The sequence below is a fragment of the Phoxinus phoxinus genome (genome assembly GCF_949152265.1).
Source record: "Phoxinus phoxinus genome assembly, chromosome: 8".
NCBI classification, from domain to species: domain Eukaryota; kingdom Metazoa; phylum Chordata; class Actinopteri; order Cypriniformes; family Leuciscidae; genus Phoxinus; species Phoxinus phoxinus.
Window position 1 is genome coordinate 8,004,597 of NC_136883.1, and position 23,061 is coordinate 8,027,657.

The 23,061-nt window shown below is 39.3% G+C and overlaps 1 protein-coding gene across 9 annotated transcripts in view; it reads right to left on the minus strand.

Annotated features, from left to right (window-relative positions):
• Window positions 1–22,705, minus strand: part of trip12 (thyroid hormone receptor interactor 12) — a 62,936-nt gene extending 40,231 nt beyond the window's left edge. For 4 of the 9 annotated variants that reach the window (XM_079620113.1, XM_079620112.1, XM_079620111.1 and 1 more), the window contains exons 1-4: window positions 22,546–22,705; window positions 7,663–7,809; window positions 4,409–4,534; window positions 3,402–4,300 (exon numbers count right to left, since the gene is read on the minus strand). In XM_079620113.1, coding sequence (XP_079476239.1) covers window positions 3,402–4,300; window positions 4,409–4,534; window positions 7,663–7,760 — 1,123 coding nt within the window. In that variant the 5' untranslated portion in view covers window positions 7,761–7,809; window positions 22,546–22,705. Of the gene's footprint in view, window positions 1–3,401; window positions 4,301–4,408; window positions 4,535–7,662; window positions 7,810–19,821; window positions 19,852–21,767; window positions 21,876–22,545 lie in introns of those variants that run through there. The other 5 variants (XM_079620115.1, XM_079620114.1, XM_079620108.1 and 2 more) reach the window with 4 other exon arrangements.
• Between the last annotated feature and the right edge of the window lie 356 nt (window positions 22,706–23,061).

Below are 23,061 nucleotides of genomic sequence, written 5' to 3' on the forward strand. Positions count from 1 at the left end.
CCAGTCTGGTGGTCAAACCCCAACACTGAGGGTCTATTCTGGGCAAAGTTCTGCCCCTTGCCCTTTGGCAGCATGCCCTCCCATGACTCTTCATGTCTTTCCATAATCAACCCAGCCTGACCTGTCTACACAGGATGACCTCTCTTACTCAAGATAAACACCTCCAACGAGCCTTCACAGAACACTTTACAGCAAACATTAGTGGATAAATCAGGGACAAGACAAACGTCTAACCAGTACGTGATCCTAAACATCCAACCAATAGCACTCATAAGCCTAGATATCCATGCATGCCAGCGTACTGACCCACCTCTGAGCATTCTGATACGTCAAAGCTCTGCTAGGCTCAACCGCACAGAAAATAACTACTATACCAAAAGCCCTTCCTACCTCAGCATACATCCAGCCGCGACTCTTGTCCATACAATACTGTAAGGCAGCAGGAGGCTGGTATTTTTAGCCCAGGACACTGGCACTGAACTGGACTGAAATCTGAGCCAGCTCCCCCTGCCATGACCAAAGCTTCATCCGCCATTACTGGGGCAAGAAATGATCACCATCACAACGATCACGCCATTACTGAAGACGCTGATTTGTGAAGGCTGGGTTGCTCAGGATATTAGCCCTCAGGTCAAGGATCAGATGAAATTACAGTAGAAATACCAGCAAGTTACCATGCCTGTGAGGTTGAATCCCATGAAAACGGTCAAGAACACACAGAAGTTATATTTCACTCCAAAATCTTAAGAAATGTTTTCACTACAAATTTAGTGTGAAGATATGCTACATTTTTTGGTCTGTAAAATGTATTTATCTCTCTATTTTCCTTTTGATTTTGGGCTGAAATATGACCCAGATTCAGAAAGGAATCAAACTAAAGTACTTGAGAATCATATTTAACCTCAAAACATAAACCAAGTACGCTTTGTAATGGTGTTTGACTTCGAGGTTGCCTATAGTAAATAGAATGTGTATGTATGTGCTTGTTGGTGGGTCTACGGGAAAGACCAATGTCTCATAGTGTGAGTGCTTAACAGGATCAAAAGCAGTGTAATTCGCATAATGTGTAATATCCTCCAAATATTCTTGGTTGAATTATTCTCATGTCACTCTATATGTCCGTCAATGCCTACAGTGTCCATTGCAGAAGACCTAGCTCAGATCTGTCATGGAAAAGCTTGTGTCATTGCCTCACTTCCAGCAGGTGTCTGAACACTGAAGTCCACTTCTAGCACCATTGCAGCTGGTGTTCTACATGTGAAGCTCTGATGAAACTGAAGCCTAGATGTAGAATGTAGGCTGTTCAAGACTGTGCACACATTGACATCTAGATAAAAGTGCTCAGCCCTGATTTTACAGCTACAAAAACGCTCAATACACCACCTGATTCAATTAGTGTTGTCAAAAGTCCTGGCACTTTGGTACCAAGGCGATATTTTTTTTTTTTTATGTAATACCAGCTTTTCTGCAGGACCAATAGTAATGAGTACAGACTCAATTTGGCATGCAGATAAGCAGCTGCTTTCAAATGCTCCTGTGCATACAAGTATGCACGCTCTGTGAAAATGTTTTTTTTTTTTAAGCTACACTGTGTGAGATTTTCTCCCATCTAGTGGTGAAATTGTAAATGACTACCAACTGAATATTACTTTATGGACCCTCCCATTCCGAGGGCATTTAACTCCTACGGTGGCCGTTTTACTCCAAGATTAACATGGCTTCCTTCAGTGTTCCTTCAAGTAATGAGGTTACTTTATAAAACTATTACAAATTGCATTTACTTAGTCAGTTAACATGTAGGTTATGACCTCTATGTAAAACAAATAATAGTTTTATGTTTTCGTTATTTTAGGACCATTTCATTGCTAACATCAGCTATCAGGTTCCCAAACAAATGCAAGCTAATCTTAGTAAAGTATCAGTGCTATTGTTATTCTGTATATTGTACGTGATTAATAGTGCAAGGCAAATCTGCCGGCAATAAATTTCTCCCTCGCATTCGGCACGTTGCCACAGTGTAAAAGCGCGTAAGGCGAAGCTTGAATTTCCAGGTATGTCCCTCTTTTGCTAATGTATTTTCAAGATGGAGGCGCAACATGGCTTCCGCCATTCGAGCGACTCGCTCGTATGTATTCTGAATAGCAGATTCTACACTTACGAGAATACTTGATGGAAGTAATTACACATGAATGAGCACATATAATTTTGAAAGACAAAGATTCTTTTTTGCTAAGAATCAACTTAAATTACACAGTGTAGCTTTAAAGTGTTGAGCATTGTAGTCATTCAAAACTGCACTCCTGACAAAACAAATCTGATAAGGTAAATGCAAACTAACAGAACTGCCACTTGTTTTATGTAATGTGTTCCTTTGTTAAATTTATTCCTAAATGTTTACTTACCTATTTTTAAGCAATGTTTGTTTATTTAATTGAAAATATGCCGTTTAAAGTATTTGTTTAAAATCATTTTTATTAAAGGCACAGTATGCAAATTCGCCGCTAGAGATCATTTATTCAAAACAAAAACAAAGGCATAGCTTGATGGCGGCATGAATGAGTGTGGAATCATGGGATTCGTCGTCTTCACCTCCAGAGTCGATGGAAAGCAATCCGACGAGACTCAAGCTCATGGATGAACTAATGCTCTAAAATGCAGTATTATTGTTCTTATAAATAAAGCTCTTTCTGATTTTGCTGTTAGCCACTACAATTACAAATAGTGTTATCTCTGAGGAATGGCACAAACGTTATTCACAGTAAATAAAAAACGAGATAAAATAAGAATAATCGTGTTTAGCTTTTTTAACCAAATAATTGGTTTTCTGGCAAAAAAACTTAACCAAACTGTTGCTCACCAGTCTAATAAAATCCATAATATATTAAAGCATCTTTGGGGTTACCGTAAATCCGAGGGTAACACGGGTGACGTCATTGACAGGCGATGCAATTGAACTGGTTAAAAATACGCATTTATCTGGATTCAAAACTTGTTGGAAATACTTGGGAAACTCAAGTACACAAATCAACAAAATATCATTGTTTTAGTGTTTTTATATATATATATTAATCCAAAAATCTTACATATTGTGCCTTTAGTAATTTTTATTTTCAAATAGTTCAATAAAATCGTTTCAGTGGATTTTTCTATGGTACCAAAACTGGTACCGTAAAATTTGACTAGTACTGTCATGATACCAAAATGTCAGTAGTCTGTACCAGTCTCAATAAGATCGCCTAGACATACCAACCTTCAGATTATTTAGTCTCCTATTTTGTCAGAACTTGAGAACACTCAATTGAGTGCTTAACAGGATCAACTTGTTTTGAACCTGGAACAGCTCTTTAAAAATACAGAAGCAAATGATAGGAAACTCTCTGTATAGCAGTTTGGGCACTCACTTGCTAGTTTGGCCTGTAGTCCAGAGGGCCCAGGCTTGGAGGAGGTCTCAGCCTTGGCCGATCCCGGCAGGGACAGTTTGGGCTTTGGCAGGTTGACTTTGGAATTGAATCGGGATGTCCAGTCAAACTTGGAGGAGCCAGCAGCCTTGTTTTGCTCTTTATCCCGGCTGCTCCTACGGGGGGAAGGGGAGGACGCGGAACGCGACCGCCGTGCTTTGCTCTGGTCCTTGCCCTGCTTTAGCCGGGCACCCTGAGGGGCACAGCTGTTGGCGCCTGTGGCGGCCGAAGAGGAAGAGGAAGAGGAGGACGAGGAAGAGGCACAGGAAGAGGAGGAGTCAGTCACGGTGCTACACCCAGCTTTGGCTGAGGCGGCCGATTTGGACGCCAGCTTGGTGGGTTTGGCTGCCCGGCTGGCCTCGCTGCGGGGTGGCAGGGGGGCTGCCGCGCTGCTCGAGCTGGGAAGGGAGGAGGAAGAGGACGACAACGAAGAGGCGTCTGCCTTCTTGCGCTTTTGAGAGGGGGTGCTCGAGACCCCACTGGGGCCAGGGTAGGACGCGCTCTTCTTGCTCAGGGCTCTGGCAGGAGCCGGCTCGGCTGCTAACCGTCTCTTTTTGGACTTGGTGCTGACAGATGCTGGAGCCTTCTTCGGCTCTGTAACTTCAGGTGAGGTTGCGGGGGCCGATGGGCCACTGGCTGAACTTTCCGAAAGGTGGCTGGATACTGCTTTGGGCCGTTTGGCCGGGCTGGGCGAAAAGGTGATGTTAAGATCTGTTGCGGAGCTGCGTTTGAGAGCGCGGGTGCTGCTGCCCTCCCGTCTCCCTTGCTGGCCTGAAGTTCCTGCTGCTTCTAAATCTGGATCTGGGATCGAGTGTGAACCCACGGATAGAGAGAGGCTATTCCTGTAAAAACAAACAGAAAGGACTTGAGTACCCAAGAAGAAGCAGTATGCACATGGTGAACTTACGTCACAAAAGACCCACACGCAATACAGGAGGAAAAAGGGATACCTTCGAGAGGCGTGGCCGCGGGCGGAGCCGACGGCAGAGCTGGGCGGGGCTTTGGAAGCCTTAGAATTAGATCTTCTACTTTCAGGTGGGGAATTTGCTTTTTGGTTTACTTGCTCTGGCTGCAACCTGGAGAGGTTGGGAATTAAACAGCAGAGAGCAGTGTGGGATGGATGGGCAGTAGATGAGGAACACTTCAAATTCAATTTCACAAGCTGACTACTCTTCCAGCCCTACTCTCAGCACTTCCTACACACCCGTCAGCCCAATGGCGAAGACAAACAGCAATCATTACAAGTTTCCAGCTAGAGATTTCTCATAAGTTAAGAGTATCACCCTCGTTGAGTTGGGCAGCTAAACTATAAGCCATTTGGCTGAGCCACTGAAGGATATAAAGTTATGAATATAAATGTATTTGAAAGAGAAGAGACAAAATGAAACCCCACGTGTCTGTGTATCAGGCCTAAAAGAGACACCGTCAGTTATTCCAACACTGCTATTCAGGAAAGGTGCTGTGCTGCTACTGAATCACACAGCACAGTGGAACAATAAATTATACTCTATTCAAGTTGAAAGTTTGCAGTCTGAATCGATTGTGACTATAGAGACAGACTGGGCACACCTAAATAACCTACATTATATTTCTATTGCTGGTATCGCATAACCAGAATAGTTTGCTTCACGAAAAATATTACTCTTATGTGCTGGTTCTGTCTTGAGTTATATTACACTACCATTCAAAAGTTTAGGGTTAGGGCCCGGTTGCAAGAAAAGTCCTTAAGTTAAGAAAACCCTTAGCTATAAGGTTAAGGGTACCCTTAGTGAAACATGGGTTGCAAGAAAAAACAAGGGCTGGGCGATATGGCCAAAAACAATTACCACAATAATTGTTTTATATCAGTCAATATCGATTATTATCACAATAAATGTCAAATCTTCATTTCTTTCAAGTTTAAAGGCAGATTTTTGCTTCCAAGTAAAAGTTGTAGAAACCAGAGCGTTAACTGTGGTTTTAAACTACTCTTTATTGTCAGAACATATGACAAACACTTGCCAAACAGGTGAACATTTCACAAATCTGAGGTAGAACATTCAAAAAATTGCAAAAAAAATCCTTAAAAAAAAAAAAAAAATATTGGAAAAGATATTTCTTAGTTTCTGCATGTGCTAATGGGGGATATTGTTTCAAGTCTTGAAACAGGTTTGTGTTGCCCGACTTTGATGGCACGTAACTTCAGCAGTTTGCAGTGCAGGCTGCAATATTAATATTACATGTTTTGTCTCGAAAAGCATATTTGACTGAGTTGACAGTAGTATTAGCTTGAGTTAGGATGCAGATTTATTATGTTAGATTTATGTTAATTAACAAAAACAGTAACACCGATAAAAAAAAATTAACCTAATTTTTTTATTTGGTCAAATGTAATATTCTGACTGTTTGAGTTTTATTCAAATTAACCATTGGTCATCCAGTATCATGCATTTATATCATGATAACTACAGATTAAACCAGGCATAGCCTACAGCACCTCACCATTATGGCAAAATGTAACTATGGTTTCTATGGTATTTGTATGAAAACCATAGCCTAAATAAATACATTATTAAATCCTGTAATTATATTCCATTAGTCTTTTAATACATTGTCTACATTAATAATATATCGGTAATACAATTCAATATGTATATCCCACATTTCATGGTGCAGTTAATATTACTAGGCTAATGTTACAGTAAATCCGTGGTAAAATGATGGGAATTTGTAGACTGAAAAGCCTTCTGACTGTATCGTTGCGCACACAGTGTTTTTCCTGTTTGTCAGCACTGTTTCATCTGCCTTTAAACTGGTTTAAATCACTGAGACATTTGTGATCTTCGCTGAATTCAAGCGCTTCTCACTGGATCTCGTGACCGAGACCGATCAGGGTAAACGCATCTGCTCTAGTGAGCTCGCGCTGCCGTTTGGACTTTGAGCCAAGCGGATAAACGGTCCATGTGGCGCGTAGTTCAAATGAGTTTCATTCCGCTTTTGGTGCATAAACATTATCGAACCTTTATCAAACTCTTGATATCGTTTTATTGAGAAAAAATTATACATGTTCATTAGTGTTGTCACAATACCAAAATTATGACTTCGATACCAGACAAAAATATCTTGATACCGATACTAAATCGATACTTCAAAAAACAAACAAAAAAAAAAAACTGTAAAAGTAAAAGATTTCGTAACTATAGCAACAACTACTTCTCCATTGCGTGTTTTGCCAGAAACTATTGCGAATTGCTTAATATAAACACTGAGGTAAGGGTTACAGTTTGTTGCAATGCTCTTAAAGAAATTTTTACCAAATAAGGGATACCTTTAAGTAAAACCACTTATGAGGTTTCATGCAACCGGGCTCATAAAAAGTGACAGTAAAGACATTTATAACATTATTATATATTAAGTAGAACAACTGTAAACATTGATAAGACATGTTTGAGCAGCAAATCAGCATATTAGAATAGAGTATGAAGGATCATTCAACACTAAAAGACTGAAGAGTAAAGAGTAATTCTGCTTTGACGTTACAGGAATAAAAGACACTTCAAATATACTAAAACAGTTGTTTTAAATTGTAAGAATAGTCTACAATTTAACTTTTTATTATTGTATTTTGAATCAAATAAAAGTAGCCTTGTTGAGAACGAGACATCCCAAACTTTTGAACAGTAGTGAACCTTGTGAGACTTAAATTAGTTTAATTATGAGCTGGATGTTTATATGACAGTGTAGGTAATGATACACAAACACACCCAAGACTTTTTTGTAATTAAATTTCTTAGTAACAGAAAAAAAAAAAGAAGTGTAATATATGTAGAAAAAAAATGCTAAGGAAAAAATGTAATAAATTAAAACCATTAAGGAACCATTAAATATGTTTTATATTGCACTGGTTAACATGGTTGTCACATTGGACTTAATATATATTTGATATTGAAAAATAGTGATGCATCACATAGAGGGAACCATTTTAATTACTGTTCCCATTTTTTTTTTAAATCTGATATTAATTTATGAACCAAGTGAACCTAAAAGAGCCTTAAGATAAAAAGAATAGCATTGGAAAGGTTGTGTGACCTCAACATGGCACCTGCTGCACAAATTCTGTAGGAAAAACTGCTCTAGATACAGTCAGGTAGATAAAGGTACACGTACAGACCTAACCTTAGTCTGCAAAACAGTTTTACATACAGATTGCCGATTGCACACTCACCTTCCTGCAAGTGTGTGGTCTATTGGCTGGGCCGCGGCTGTGTTCCTCTGTGAACGGCGCAGTGACCCCCCTGGATTGGAATTAGGCCGGTTGGACATTGGCACCTCTCTCCTGAAGGGACATACCCTTTCTAGACACTACCATTCACTGGTAGAGGTAAAAAGAGAGAAAATTGGAAGGTTAGTTGAGCTATGCTATAAATACAAATTTCTGAAATATAAATGTATTATTTATATTAGGGGTGTCGAAATTAATAATTTCTACGATGCATCACAATGCAGACGAGGACGATTCGGTATCGGGTTCAGTAATAGACCATAAGCGATTATAATGTAGGCTACTGACGCTTTTCTGACGCCATTTGTCGCATACGTGCTTTGTTGTGGTATATGCTCATATTGACCGTTTACCCATTAACCGAAAGTAAAAATTTTGACCGGTTAATACTATCAGTTTAAAAGTAAAAAAATATATATTTTTAGCTTTTGTTGTTGTTTGCTGCATGGTTAAAAAAAAAATCATATAGCCTATATTTGTTAACTCACTCACGAGGTGCGTCGGCACGTTGTTGATCTGTTCTGCATGCTGCTGTTTGCACGTTAAAGTAAACCCGTGATCTTTTATTTTTATTTTTAACGGGTCACAGACACTCGTTAATTTTATTGTTATTTAATGCCAATTCAATATTATAATCTTATCAGTTAACGGTTAATAATCAGATAACGGTTAATAATCAGATAACGGTTAATAATCAGTTAACGGTTAATAATCAGATAACGGTTAATAATCAGATAACGGTTAATAATCAGATAACGGTTAATAATCAGATAACGGTTAATAATCAGATAACGGGCGGCGGTTGTTGGTCGGGAAAATTAACCAAAATGAAAATCCCTATTGTGGTAGCATACAATGGCAGAGGGAGGCGAGACGCGAGTGCGAGTAATTAAAAGTGCTCCAACTAGAGACCTCCACGGGATGGATTTTTCAGTTCCGCTCCCGCAGAATTCTGTCCCGCTCCTACTATATGTTACCTTCTCCCGCACGCAACATTCAGGTTTTGTCCCGCTCCCGCCCACAAAAAAAAAGTAGACAATAGATTTTTTTTCTGTAGCCTAAAATTTAAAATTGAGGATGCAGTGCATCGTCAATACATCGTGATATGGAATTGAACTGAATCGATGACATGATAAATCGCAACCGAACCATGAAACCAGTGTAGGTTCACACTCCTAATATAAATACAGGTATATACGGGGTCTACAACATTGAGATTGTCCACTTTGGATCACTTTCAGACGTAGTCGAAAACGCATTCAACCGTGATTTTATTTTACCTTAAAACAACAATTAAAGTTGAACAACAAATCAAGAAAGGAATTTATTTAACTATTTAAGATAGCCGTCGGAAAGAGTAGTGATACAATTTGCGATTTTGCGATCCCTACAAACAAAAAGATCAATTCTACGCTATCTGGCCACAACAACCAGGAACAGATGCATATCCCATTCCATTTATGCAAAGCCAATAGGCTTTCAAATCACAGATATGTACCACAGCACATCCATGGCACCATCGCATTGTCACAGAACAATATAACCTTACTCACATCTCATATTAGCATACATCACAGCACCAAAGCACAAATGATCCATGAATACACCAAAAACGTGAAAGAGGGGTAGGCGAGAGCGAGATAATCAATAGGAGAAAAGCTTTATATGGAGATGCTGAAGGAGAAAAGGACAAATGCTCAGGAAAACCAAACACTAATATGAATGACTTCAACACTGACCGACCAATCAAATCTGCATTTGGTGTCTACTTCCTTAGTAAAGCTTGAGGCAATTTTGAAGACGACAGCATGTTAGCCGGCAATGGCATCATAACACGCAGTGAAATAAGACAATACCTGAGCATAGACAGAAAATAGCTGGAGGGAGCCTTGGTGTCCCTCCTCAGTTCAGTGGTAATGAACAACACTAACCATCAATCACTACGACACCGCAGAGACACACAATCCCACCACACCTTTATCCTGTGTGTATGCGAGATGGCGTCCTACAGCACCATCACTTAAGTGGGGTGCATGATTATAAGAGATAATCTAAATGAAAGACTATGACAAATGGCGTCATTGGACTCTAATGGGAACGAAAGTTCAAGGCTAGATCTACTCATGAAGTCACTTCACTTATAAGACAAACGACAGACCCAAAATCATCCATTAAGAATGTTTAGATCCAATTTGAGCTTTTGATGTGTTGAAACATTTTAACTTGTGTGACTAGACAGTATGTCATGTATTCTAATAAAAACTATGTGCTTGAGGTCACTATTAATGATTTGTCCAAATGTATCCATAACACCAAATTTCAGAGAATGTCACAAAGAATGTAAGAAATATTTATAGAGTTCAATAGTTCCATAGAAGCTCATTATACATATCCCCGTCATTTGGGTCACTATTCATACATCCCACCATGGTCAAATTAAGTGGAGGTAAACACTCTTGCCGTCACATTCCTGTGAACAAACTGAAACTTTAGCAATGACTATGCTGTTCTAAATTCAACTTGGGTTAGTGGGTTGATAAAAAGCTGATAATTAATTATATAATTTGATATTTATATCAAACTAAAAAACGAATCAAAACCGCAATATGATTACATTTTGTCAGATGCTCTGCGTGTTTAAGAGAAAAGTGCTGCACTGGGCTCAATTACATGCGAGCAGTTCATGACCCGGTGTTTTCAGTGGCTCTGATCACAGTAAACGCTGCTGCACATCCTTTGTGATTTCATAATAGCACTATGCCAAATCGCGATTTCGGTTTAATTCCGATTAATCGTGCAGCTCTACTCCACATGGACTCCATCTCTGCATGTCGCTAATGTGCATTTGGGAAAGCAACATACGGTAGGATCATTAGAATTTCGCCAATTTGCATAATTTCCAACATTTCTGTAGACAGACTTATTCAGCATTTTACCAGATTTATAAGAGAAAAGTTTATTGAACAGTAGTCAAAAAAACACATTGACTTAAAGTCACCATGAAATCAAAATTGACCTATTTACTTGCTTAGTGCACATCACTAGTCTTGTGGTGAACAATTAATCCGTCCAAGTTAATTAAATTTAATTAAGTTAAATAATTTCCTGTATTTTACACCCACCTCGGTAGACATAGCTCCACACGATAAAGTTGGCCGGCTCCGATAATAACATGTGCACATGAGCAGCGGTAGAAAGGGAGAGGAGGGTGCCGCAAGCAAGTTTTTTTTACTACCGTGTTGTGAAATATACGCCCCGGGGGAGCTCGTTGAGAAATCATGCGACAACAAAAGTGAAAATCAGCGAAGAAATGGCTAGAGTTAACGTGTTCCCCTTTAAAATGAGAATGTAAGTGTGCTTACCCCATTTTTTTAGTAAGAGTGGGTAGCACTTCAATAAAATACGATATTTTCAGGTTATTTATATGACAATGTGTAGGAAAATTACCACAAAAAAAGCATTTAGTTTAGACTGGAGTGAGGTGAAACCAGAAAAGAAAGTGCAAAGCAAGTTGTTAGCTAGCTGCTAATTGTATTCAACTCACTGTAGCCTATATGGTAAAAAAGTTAAAATGAGTTAAAATAAACTTTTTAATGCTACTTTTTTTATTCTTAATTGATAATATATACCACAATAATTATCAGGTCTAGCAAAGGAGGATTTTATCTTACAAAACTATGAAATCCATTGGTAAAAATCACAGCCTTTTAAAAGAGGGCAAGAAAGGACGCATGTGCACAGCAATAAATTAGAAATATACACATCAGTTTGTATACATCTCAATTAGTTGCAACATCTCAATGTACCTTAAACTGAGTAGCATATCACTGAGAAATGTCCTGCTCAAGTTGTCCTTGCAATGGAGGTTTGGGTTGAATAACTAGTTCTTCCAGCATTTCTTCATTGGACTCGCCCTCAGATTGATATGGTAAAATCAACGTCATCGTTACGTTCTCTAAAATGTGTACAATTGCAGGAGGACTGAGGAAGCCTCCAGAGCTAAAGTTCAGTTATGGTAATGAGCGTTTTTCTTCTGGCAAGCGCTGTAAGCGGTAGAACAATCCTAACAGACTGGGCCATCTGGCCAATCAGAGCAGAGTAGGCTCCCGGAAAGGAGGGACTTAGAGACTGATTCACCCGACGAGTCGTTTGAGAATCATTGAAAAATGTGGTGATGTGCAATGTATATTATGAGAAAACTAATGTGTTTTTTTTACCTTTGATGCATGGAGATCACCAAAACAAAACTTTAAAATAGCATAATAGGGGCACTTTAACTTTTATAAAAACAACTAGTCTTTTTCTGTTGGCAGCAGAAAGGGCCTCATTATCAGCTTTTCCACTGTCGAGCAAGTACAAGCCAGGGCTAACAATGTGCCAGGCAGGGGCAATAGCCTTAGCCTGGCTCCGCCCTCCTACGTGCTTCCGCTCAATTTTCATTTTCCTTCAGTACTACCGTCTGGGATTGTGGTGTATTCTTGGGTTTTCTCCAGTCAATTTTTAACCGGTCCAATCACCGAACAGAGGGAGTGGCTGAGAACGATGACGTTAAGGTCGTGCGCTAGTTTGAGTCGTCATACGTCACGACCAAACGTTAGCGATTGGTTATGGCAGATCCAGAGTGGCTCTGGGCAGATCCAATAGTTTCAATAACTTCAACAGAGTACACGCCTTCAAGGAAATTAACGCTTGTCAATGGAGAGAGGCCAGACTATGTACAAATGAAATGTACAAGAGTCTGGTAGAACCAGGCTACAATAGCCTCAGATCTCAAATTTAAAAATATCGATACATTTTTAGTGTGTCCGGGAGCGTGCGAGACCAAGTGTGTTTACCGCGTGAGCGACACTGCGCACAGAGAGGCCGAGAATGAATGTGAAAGTGGAATGAAATCACACTAATCGTTTAACGCTGCGTGGACTGTTTATCAGCTCGGAGCAATAATAGTGCAGGACAAGCTTAGAACAGGTTTACACACGGGCGATCTCAAGACAATTACTTCACTGCGCTAGGAGATCCAGTAAGCGTTCAAAGCATTTGAATTCACCACAGAACAGATCAAACAACGCTGACATGGAAACCAGAGCCCCATTCACACAGCACTTTGAACCCGGCAAATTGCCGGCAAATTGCCGGAACGCCTTCTGTGTGAACGCAAACACGACCCGGGTTTAATGCCGGGATCGATGCCGGGTTGGGGACCTAGTAACATTGCCGTGTTCAGACCCGGAACGCGCGCTGTGTGAACAAAAGCCAGGACAAATGCCGTAAGGGGTGTGTCGTAGTGATGATGCACGAGCCTTCGCAATGACGTAGTTATCGTGCGACTCTGTTACTCTGTTAGAAGAAAGTTTGTGTTCGTCATCGATACAAGAAAGAACGAAAAGATGTCTGCAAACTGGACTGAAGCAGAGACCCGAGAGCTCCTTGCAATCCGCGCCGAAGCTGAGATCGTTCGCCACCTTATACGTCACATCATAACGTCACGCGTCTATCCGGGACATACCCGGGTTGTGTGTGAACGCGCTCTCTGATTCCGGCAAATCACTGGCAGTGTGAATGAACCATTTTCAAACGAACCCGGGTCAAATCCCGGGTCACTTTATCCGTGTATTTTCTGGAATCTCTGTGTGAAAGGGGCTCAGGAGAAACATTGTGCCATGAACGAACAAGTTTTAGAAGATTTTTTGAATCCACAAATCATCAGCATTAACCATAGATTTAATGTAGAACGCTAACTGTAACCGTGGTATTGTGGCAGAAAGTCTTTTTTTTTTTTTTACATTATTTATCTCAGGGTTCATACAATCTTTTAAGAGTGAAATTTGGGGGCTTTCCAAGTGCTACACACTTTTTCCAGCACTTCAAAGCTCTAAATATTAATTTGTAATGTTATTTTTAATGTGATGATTTGTACAACTAAAAGTTTAGAAATTTATGAAAACTAAAACTGAGGCAAACAAACGCTTATCTAAAAAAAAAAAAAAAGACATCAAATTACCACTATAACCAGTAGATGGCAGCAGAGGAGCACTTGACTGATTAACAATTTCCACTCCCTAATACAGGGGTTTTCAAAGTGGGGGCTGCAGCAAGTTGGAAGAAAAAAAAAAAAGTAAAAAAAATATATATATTATTATGAGAATTGTTATGAAATAGCATTATAATAATTTGTCACATAGCCTATCTGAACATTATACTTTTAATGCTAATCTTTTAGAGATTAGGCGACCGGCCAATCAGTCTGACATATATGCCAATTTTATGCCGGTGATCAACATCGCGCAACATCAGCATCACACGGAACACACATGTAGGAAACCTCGTGAATTACGGCCGTTTCACACCGCAAGCGCGAGCAACGTGTATTTTTTCTCAGCGTGGCGTGCATGTTAATCAATGAGTGCATTCACATCGCGAGTAGGAGCGTCGCGTGAGCAGCAGTGAAGCGAGGGTTTCGTTGCGCTGCTCACGCTCAAAGTGAAAGCACACTTTTGATGGACAAAATAAATATGATTTCATTTCACACACAAAAGTGCCTAAAATGCACATTATTTGCATGTCTAGTGTGTTTTAACAAGAACTGGAGTATATAGGATATGTCAGAAAAGAAAATGAAGACTCAGAAATATAGATATATTTATCTATTTATCTTTATCTGTTATTTATTTTAAAATCTGTATCGGCAGGTCAAACTCAATGAAAAATCGGAATCAGCCTAGAAAATTGTAATCGGTGCATCTCTATAATCTTTCTGATTGGCTGGTATCAAACACCATCACATAATCTGATGTTAATAAGATGTTTTATATATTTATTTCTACATTTGCCGTAGAGTTGTCGATGGGTTCAATAACACATCCTGCAAAAGGGGGGCCTTGGCCAGAACCTCGTGATATTTGGGGGGCCTTGTCATGGAAAAGTTTGGGAACCCCTGCCCTAATATTTAGAAAAAGGTAGGGAGTCACAATGTCTCATGGAAAAATAAACTTTTCTTCAAATTGTGACTGAATTAGCCTAACACAGAAAACAAGTAAAGAGAACGCTCCTTTTTTAAATCACTGAGGTAGTCAGTCAGTCGCTTGCGCATTATTAAAGGGTTAGTTCACCCAAAAATGAAAATTCAGTCAGTAATTACTCACCCTCATGTTGTTCCAACCATGTAAATCTTTCGTTCATCTTCGGATCACAAATTAAGATATTTTTGATGAAATCTGAAGGCAGTCTCACTCCTCCATTGGCTTTCAGAGGGATCCAAACTCGCCGGCCCAGAATAGTTATTAAAACATCGTTACAATAGTCCAAGTGACTACAGTGGCTCTGCATTAGGTTTATCATGCGACGACAGTACTTTGTGCGGAAAAACAACAAAAATAACGACTTTATTCCACTATTCATTTCCTTCTCTCTGGGCCTCTAGGTAGTTCACGTAGTGTTTAAGCGCAGCGCGTCTGTGTTGCGCGTCACCACGTAGACTCACTATTGGCCGACGCTGGTCATGTGTGTGATGCGTGGTGACGCACAACACAGACGCGCTGCGCAAAAACACTACGTGAACTACCTAGAGGCCCAGAGAGAAGGAAATGAATAGTGGAATAAAGTCGTTATTTTTGTTGTTTTTCCGCACAAAGTACTGTCGTCGCATGATAAACTTAATGCAGAGCCACTGTAGTCACTTGGACTATTGTAACGATGTTTTAATAACTATTCTGGGCCGGCGAGTTTGGATCCCTCTGAAAGCCTATGGAGGAGTGAGAATGCCTTCAGATTTCATCAAAAATATCTTAATTTGTGATCCGAAGATGAACAAAAGATTTACATGGTTGGAACAACGTGAGGGTGAGTAATTACTGACTGAATTTTCATTTTTGGGTGAACTAACCCTTTAACCCCTGGGTGATGCCGGCGTAAATGACTGGTTACGTTACGACTGGTTACATCACAGAGCATACGGCACTCGCATTGAACAAAGTTTAGGGGAAGCCAGAATGCGTATCTAACGACAGAAACATACATTTGCCTAACTACTCCTGTCTGTTTTGTTTTTTACATATAGATGCGTATGCAATGCATCATCAGATTTGAGATGAACCACGGTTCAAGTGTGTGCCAAACCGTGGGTGAAGAACGTTACAGTTCGACTCTTTACCGAGAACCGTAACACCCCTAATATCGACTTATAATATGAAAAATTGTATCGTGATAATTTTGCCCTATTGCCCTACTCATTAGAAGTTCATATGAGACTATTGCAGAACTTTTGTGGTATAAAATAACAGCCTACATTGTAACATTTGTCTAGTGTAGGGAGTTGTGAGATGGGGGGCAGGGATTTACAGACTCTTAGCCTGGATACATTTTTCTCAGGGCAAATGTCAATTTTAAATATGGATGCTCCAGCCAGTAAACATGGACCCTTGCAGTAGAGTGAAATTTAAGAGTGGAAGTTAAGGCAAGTTCTCCTTTTTCATTTCCAGAAGTGGTGAGGAATGAGACATACAAATGGGCAACACTACAAACCAAGTTCACACTGCAAAGACAGACATTTAATAACCTACATAAACACTCCTGTTCTAATTTAGGAATGTACAGAGAAATGGCTGCCAAAGTTTGCTATGGCATCCCACCCTTAAACTGTCAAATAACTTGCTGAAGGTATCATGTAATCACTGCAGCGCAATCAAAGGCAATATTTTACAACCAATAGGCCCGGAGACTCAGACATAAACTTAACTTCCCCAAGGACTTTACTGTTTATTCTATTACACAATCATGTTCAAAAACAGAGTAACAGACCCCGGGTAACAAACAATGATGTAATGATCACCAACAAATTAAGTAATCATTACATCCATCTTGTGTGGTACATGTCACGATTACCATATTTTTGGTTTCTTGTATCATTTTAGAATTTTACCTGTCTGTGTTACAATCTAATGGAAGTTTCATCAACCCTCTACGATGAGAGAAAATACCTCTCATATGTGCAACAAAAAATTGGGTCTCATTTACTAATAACTGCATGGATTGTTTCTTATTTGTACACACAGGAGAATTTCTCACGAAAAATCTCTGCCTAATTCACAACACGTTTGTACGCACATTCATTTTTTCTTAACCTTGTTCTGATGTTAGTGAATTTGGAGTATTCTAAATGAGCAGCCGCGTGCACACGGTTAGTCATTTGCATATAATACGCTCAAACCTTCTCCATATAAGGGCTTTCCACACACTTTCCTTTCAGCCTTTCGTCACACTCGCCAAACTTGCCGCTGTTTGCAGACGCGCTTTCGCCTGATCCTCCACCAATGTCAAGTGTGCTATTCTCCACAGTTCTCACAATAAACACCTTTTATACAGACCTCTCATTAGCCAGCTGTACATTCACGTATATCTGCTTTATTCAGAGAAACCTCGCAGCTTTTCTTACTCTTTATCTGAATGCATTTAAGATTAAATCAAATTTAATCATTTTAGTATATAATTTTGTATATGGATTAGTGCAATTAATGCAACATACTTCAATGTAATTATAGTCATGTTATTAGTATGAAATATAACTTCTAAACACGATTATAAAGCCGTACAGAGTAAGTGCTTTTAGCGTACGTGTGGTTTCAGTTGTTTCTGAATAAATGTTATTATTAAAACTTTGACTTTTTAAAATCATTCATTCGCACATTTCACACACAAATTTGTGCGTACGGATGCTTAGGAATGAGACCCATTGTCTTTAAATCACCCGTGACTTTGTTAAATAAATAGTTTTTGCCTCTAACTCAGATATTTTTGCTGCCTGCTGAGCTCTACGCACCGTCGCTAGGCCGAGAGCGCCCTCTGTCACTTTAGAGAAAGAGAGAAGTTTACACATGCCACATACGGAGAATTGATGTGCTAGATCTAAATGCAGGGCTCGACAATAAGGACTGCACAACGGCCAAGAGTTGACAGAATGATCACAGTCCTGATCGGGCCAGTGCTGCATCGACATGAAAATTAATCATTTGCACGTTTTTAAAGCCTTGCCAATTTGAATCATTCAAGCGCAAGAAGACATGAAAGAACTCAATTTGGCACTCACGCGCTGTGTGAGAAGTCTTGTGCACACATCGGACTTGCGCACACAGAAAGCCGCGTCTGAGAACATGCAAATACGGAATAGCGTTCTTTCACGTCTCGAGCTTGAATGGAAAAATTTACACAAAATTATTTCAAAATGCCCATCTTGGTGAGTATCCTAGTAAACAGTCGGTAATGTCTTAAGTGAATGTAAACAGTCGAGAAAGACAACGCATATGTAACAGTATCAGTATATTGGATCCATGCATTATGTCTTAACAACAGTCAAAAACAACAATCAAAAACTATTACTGCTCTTGACTGAATAACATTTGTAATTACAAGATTCATCTAGATTTAATTTATACAGTGAAGACTGCAGTGTTATTTTACATTTCAATACTTTATTCAATTTATGCAAGTAAGGTATATACTGTAACTACTGTTATATCTACCTGAAAAACTACTTGCTTGTAGTTTGATTATTGGTTCTTATGACAGACTGTCTTTTATAATGTTTAAAAATTATATTTTTTATTTACATAGAATTTGCATTCCATGTAAAAAGTCTGGTGAGTAAAATAGAAAATGTACTAGCCAATGGTGACTCGAGCTAGCCTGGTCCTGCCAGACTCTCGTACATTTCATTTGTACAGAGTCTGGCCACTCCCCATTGACAAGCGTTAACTTCCTCGAAGGCTGGTACTCTGTTGAAGTTTAAACCAGCTAACGCTAACGTTTGGTCATGACGAAACTACAACTCAAACTAGCGCACGACCACAACGGCATCGTTCTCAGTCACTCCCTCTGTTCGCTGATTGGAACGGCAAAAAATTGGCCAGAGAAAACCCGCGAATATACCGCAAACCCAGACGACGTACTGAAGGAAAATTTAAATTGAGCGGAAGTACGTAGGAGGGCGGAGCCAGGCTGGAGTCGAGCATCTGTGTCCCCGTAGAGAGTTGTTTATGTTTTTTAAAAAGGGGAAATCTGTCCGAACAAGCTGTTGCTATTCAAAAACTACATAACTACTAATTGTATCTAAATATTCAGTGGTCTTAAATACGACTCTCCCTACAATTTTGCTTGCTTGGCACTACCGCTGGTAGGTAACAATAAAAACAAATGGTTTTAATTACTAACTTTACCCCTGTTGACACAAGATCAGCTCAAGTAAACTAAAAATGGTCCTGAAGCCTGCTGAGAGACAGTATAAAGCAGCAAGAGGAACCCTGCCATACAGGAGATACTATCCTGTCCTTCCATGCGTCCAAAATGAATAAATACTTTGACTTTTCATTTAGACTTTTCCCATTTATCCATTAGGAATTGATTGGATCATGAAAACGGTTTTGGAGGTGATTAGATTAGAGAGGGTTTGAAAAATAAGTCAAAAAGGAAATTTGTTTCAGAGGTGGAGCAAGTCATCACATTCTAATGAAAGATAAATAAATAAAAAGATTTTCTTTTAAATAAAGCACTCTGATGAATCATTTACAGTTTCCTTACACAAAACCAGGAACTGTATAAAGGAAATGGGGACAATTTTGCTTTCATGTTGACTTTAACTGGGTGCTCATTTAGAATAATATTCTTAATGAGCAACCAGTTAAAGTCAACATGAAATCAAAATTGACAGTGCAGTGTACACTAAAGGTAATACCTATTTTTGATATATTATATTAAAAATACTAGTAATTACCTATAGTGTACACTCGGCTTTCCTTAATCAGTGGGAAGACCATTAAAACTCTCAGGTAGAACCATCCTTTCTTCACAGTAAGCTTGTTCATCTTCATACTGAACCACTTACATTTTATCCACATACAACAAATCCAATGCTACACATCTAAAAATCTGAATAATGTAAAAAAAAAAAAAAACACCCTCCCCTCCCCAAGCCATATATTCTGGATGTTAAGAAACTTAACTGCCAAACCAAGATGGTCAACTTTCTGTTTAACACCAATCTTCACCACACCAGTCCCACACTGGACTCATCTTGTCAGCATGAAGGTAACGACAAGCACTATGCGAACTTACCGGCCGTGTGCAAATGCCCCAACCAGCAGCCTAGGGCGACAAGAACGTGGGCAATAATGGGGGAAGGAAGGAGGGGAGGGGGAGAGTGGGAAAAAAGTTGATTTTAGTAAAATGTGTTATTCCATTAAATGATGACAACGTAAAATCAGAGATGAATTAAATTACAACTGCAGACTAAGGTGGCAGCCATTTTGTTCAGTAATATAATCAAAACTGATGCCAAATGTCATTCTTTGATATGCAAGACATTTTAGAAACACTAAAAATGACTGTAATATCATAAGAAAAGGGATGGGAAATACTGAATGAATAGTACTATACTTAAATCACACTCTATATAACCCTTACATGACTTAAGATGAGATTATAAAATGAGGCTCTAACCACATTCAGCTACACTGACAGGAATAGAACACATTAATTTAATAAACTAAGCTTGTTTCATGCATTACTACCATAATTGTGCCTCTCCTACTCAATTGAAAAAGGTACAAATTACGTATACTAATTATGCATTGTACAAACATCTCACAGACTAAGTATGCTTCTTTTCTATATATGAGGATAATAGAGAATGTAGTTGTTTAACGTTGCATTCAAGTGTGCGTCATTAATAAACAGAACAATTATATCCATATCATTAATAAAATAATATACACATACAAACGAAATTAACGTCCGAAAAGATATCGTGACGCATAAAAACGGTGTCTAGGTCGTCAGCGCGTGATTTTTTTTAACGATAGCCGTTAACATTCAAATATGATGGATTTTGACAGAAGAAATTATGATTTTTTTTTGTTCAAACAAGCCTAAAGGCCTTCCTTCTCACAACGACACCACCATTAAAGCTACTTCAGCAAGCTAAGCAACGTCCACGACATACAAACTACTAAACGTCAAATATACAACCCAAAGCACAAACATTTACAGAACCGAATATGAAAAGCGCTAATTTCGACCATAACGGCAGACAATGAACAAACAGCTCAAAACATGTCAAACATACCTGCAGTGAGCACACTACTGAGACTTCTAACGTTACTTCCCTAAAGAGAGGGTGAACTGTTGTCGACGATTAGGAGTTGAATTCCTTCATATGACCATAAAAACAAAACAAACCCATCTCTAGATCCCATCAAGCGCAGTTTGCTGACTGGGAATTGTGCTGCTGTGTGTATTAGGACTGTTGACATGAAAATACGACATGATTATGAAGGCCGTTCTCAACACAGGCCTGAGCCGATCCTTTTGTTTATTTTGCCCAGTCCATGAAACAAACTCCAATCAGCCTAGACCAGCTTACTGTCCGTACACAACCAAACCACACACCATTTCACCTCACAAAAACATACACGAGTTTAGTTAGTTATAAATAAAGTAAATACAGCATGATAAGTTGATTTTCGCACTCCAAGGCCTTTACACAGCGGTCTCGCGTTTTGTGGCCCTGCATAGGCGCTTTTGCCAATTCAAAACATCTGCGGTGGGTCTATAAAAATGCTTGGACATTCAAAACTACGTTGCCACGGTTGTTGTAAGGCACCACAGTGAACAACACACGATGGGGAGAGAATTTAAGTGAAGTTAACGAAGTCCAGGTGATAATCACGATCAGCTAATGCTAGCCATCACGCTAGCCGTGCTAAGTTAAATAAAAACCTCGAAACCATCAGAGTATCTAGCCACTCACAAATTAACAACATTTTTAAGACTGCCAAACAGCTTGAAATAGTATCAAGCTTTGGATAAGAAAAATGGCACGGTTTTGTGCTAAGCTGTCTTTGGTGCTAACTGTTAGCACGGCTAACCGATGCTAATCTGCTGAAGGGACGAAGCGTGACAAGCGATTATCAACAAATAACAGGCATTAATTACAACAGCACAAAAAACATAGTACAGTGTGAACATTCAATACAATAGCACTAAAAAGAGGAAGACTGTACCGTTGCTGTCAGTATTTGGCCTACATATGGCAAAGCTAAAGTGCAAAGCCGGTCTCCTGTCGACGTGTATGCGGGCAAGATCAGGTCAAAGTGACTGAAGACGTAAACAAACTACCAGCACCAGCAAACTACACCAATCAACATTCACCTGAACACGACTGGAAACAACAGACAAATCAACACTTGTGATGCATCGAAACTTCCTCATTTAAATTAACGTTAGACGTTTTGTGACATTACTAACAAATAAAGGAGAAATAGAGAGAAACTTGAATTCATTTCTCGTTGCCTTCTAGTTCGTGGGTCAGCATATTATTTATTTTAACAGATCTATACACTGGCCCATCCCTTAAAAAACTAACAAAATCACCAGAAAATGAGTCGTCATATATATTATGCAGGTCTCATCGTTATGGTTATAATGTCCTGAATATTTATTTCAAAGGGAATGTAAACGAGTCTCAATTCGCTCACGATATCTATCCAAAGTTATTAAAAAAGATTCGAGTGTCTTATTGTCTATACCATCATACCAATGCCAAAAAGTGAATATATAACACTAATGCAGAAACAGAAACAAACAAGGGAAACATGAATAGGGCTCGAGGGATGACAACTGGAAACCATTTTTTCTTTCGTCTGGCTTTTCTCACTCATATTACACGGCTGCTGATTCACACGAAGGGCTCCGATGCGCATAGGACGTAAGACGATCCCCGGACATTGAAGTTAAATATATATATATGTGTGTGTATATTTTTGGTGTTATTGTAATTACCTATTTGTTCCAGTGTTGTAGTAGCTGTTAGACACAGTGCAGCGGCAGCTTTACCTTCATCAGCTGAGCGACCTGCGAACTGCCGCATCACATCCGCTCCCGCAGCGCTCTGTGCTTCCGCAACGCACTACTTTCAACACCAAAGAACAACGATTATGACAGTCAGCAACCGGCGCGCCGAAGCCTTTTCAACCACTGCGACTACGAGAATAACGTTCATTGGAGCTGTTGCGAACGGGTTGTGTCACCATTAACCCCGCGCTTTAAGAGTGTATCACTAGTGCATCAGTAACGTACGTCAAGATTTCATAATATCAATCCGCCGGGTCGTGACCCCCCCAACACCACCATCTTAAAAAACCGTTCACCCTTACATCATTTTGTGTTAACCTTTTTTTTTTTTTTATGATTGTAGACGTATGTGTTTCTGTCAAGCCAGATGTGAATTTGTATATATATATAAAAAAAAAATTAAATAAAAACATTTCTGTAGAAAAAGTATCGTTTTTTGTATAC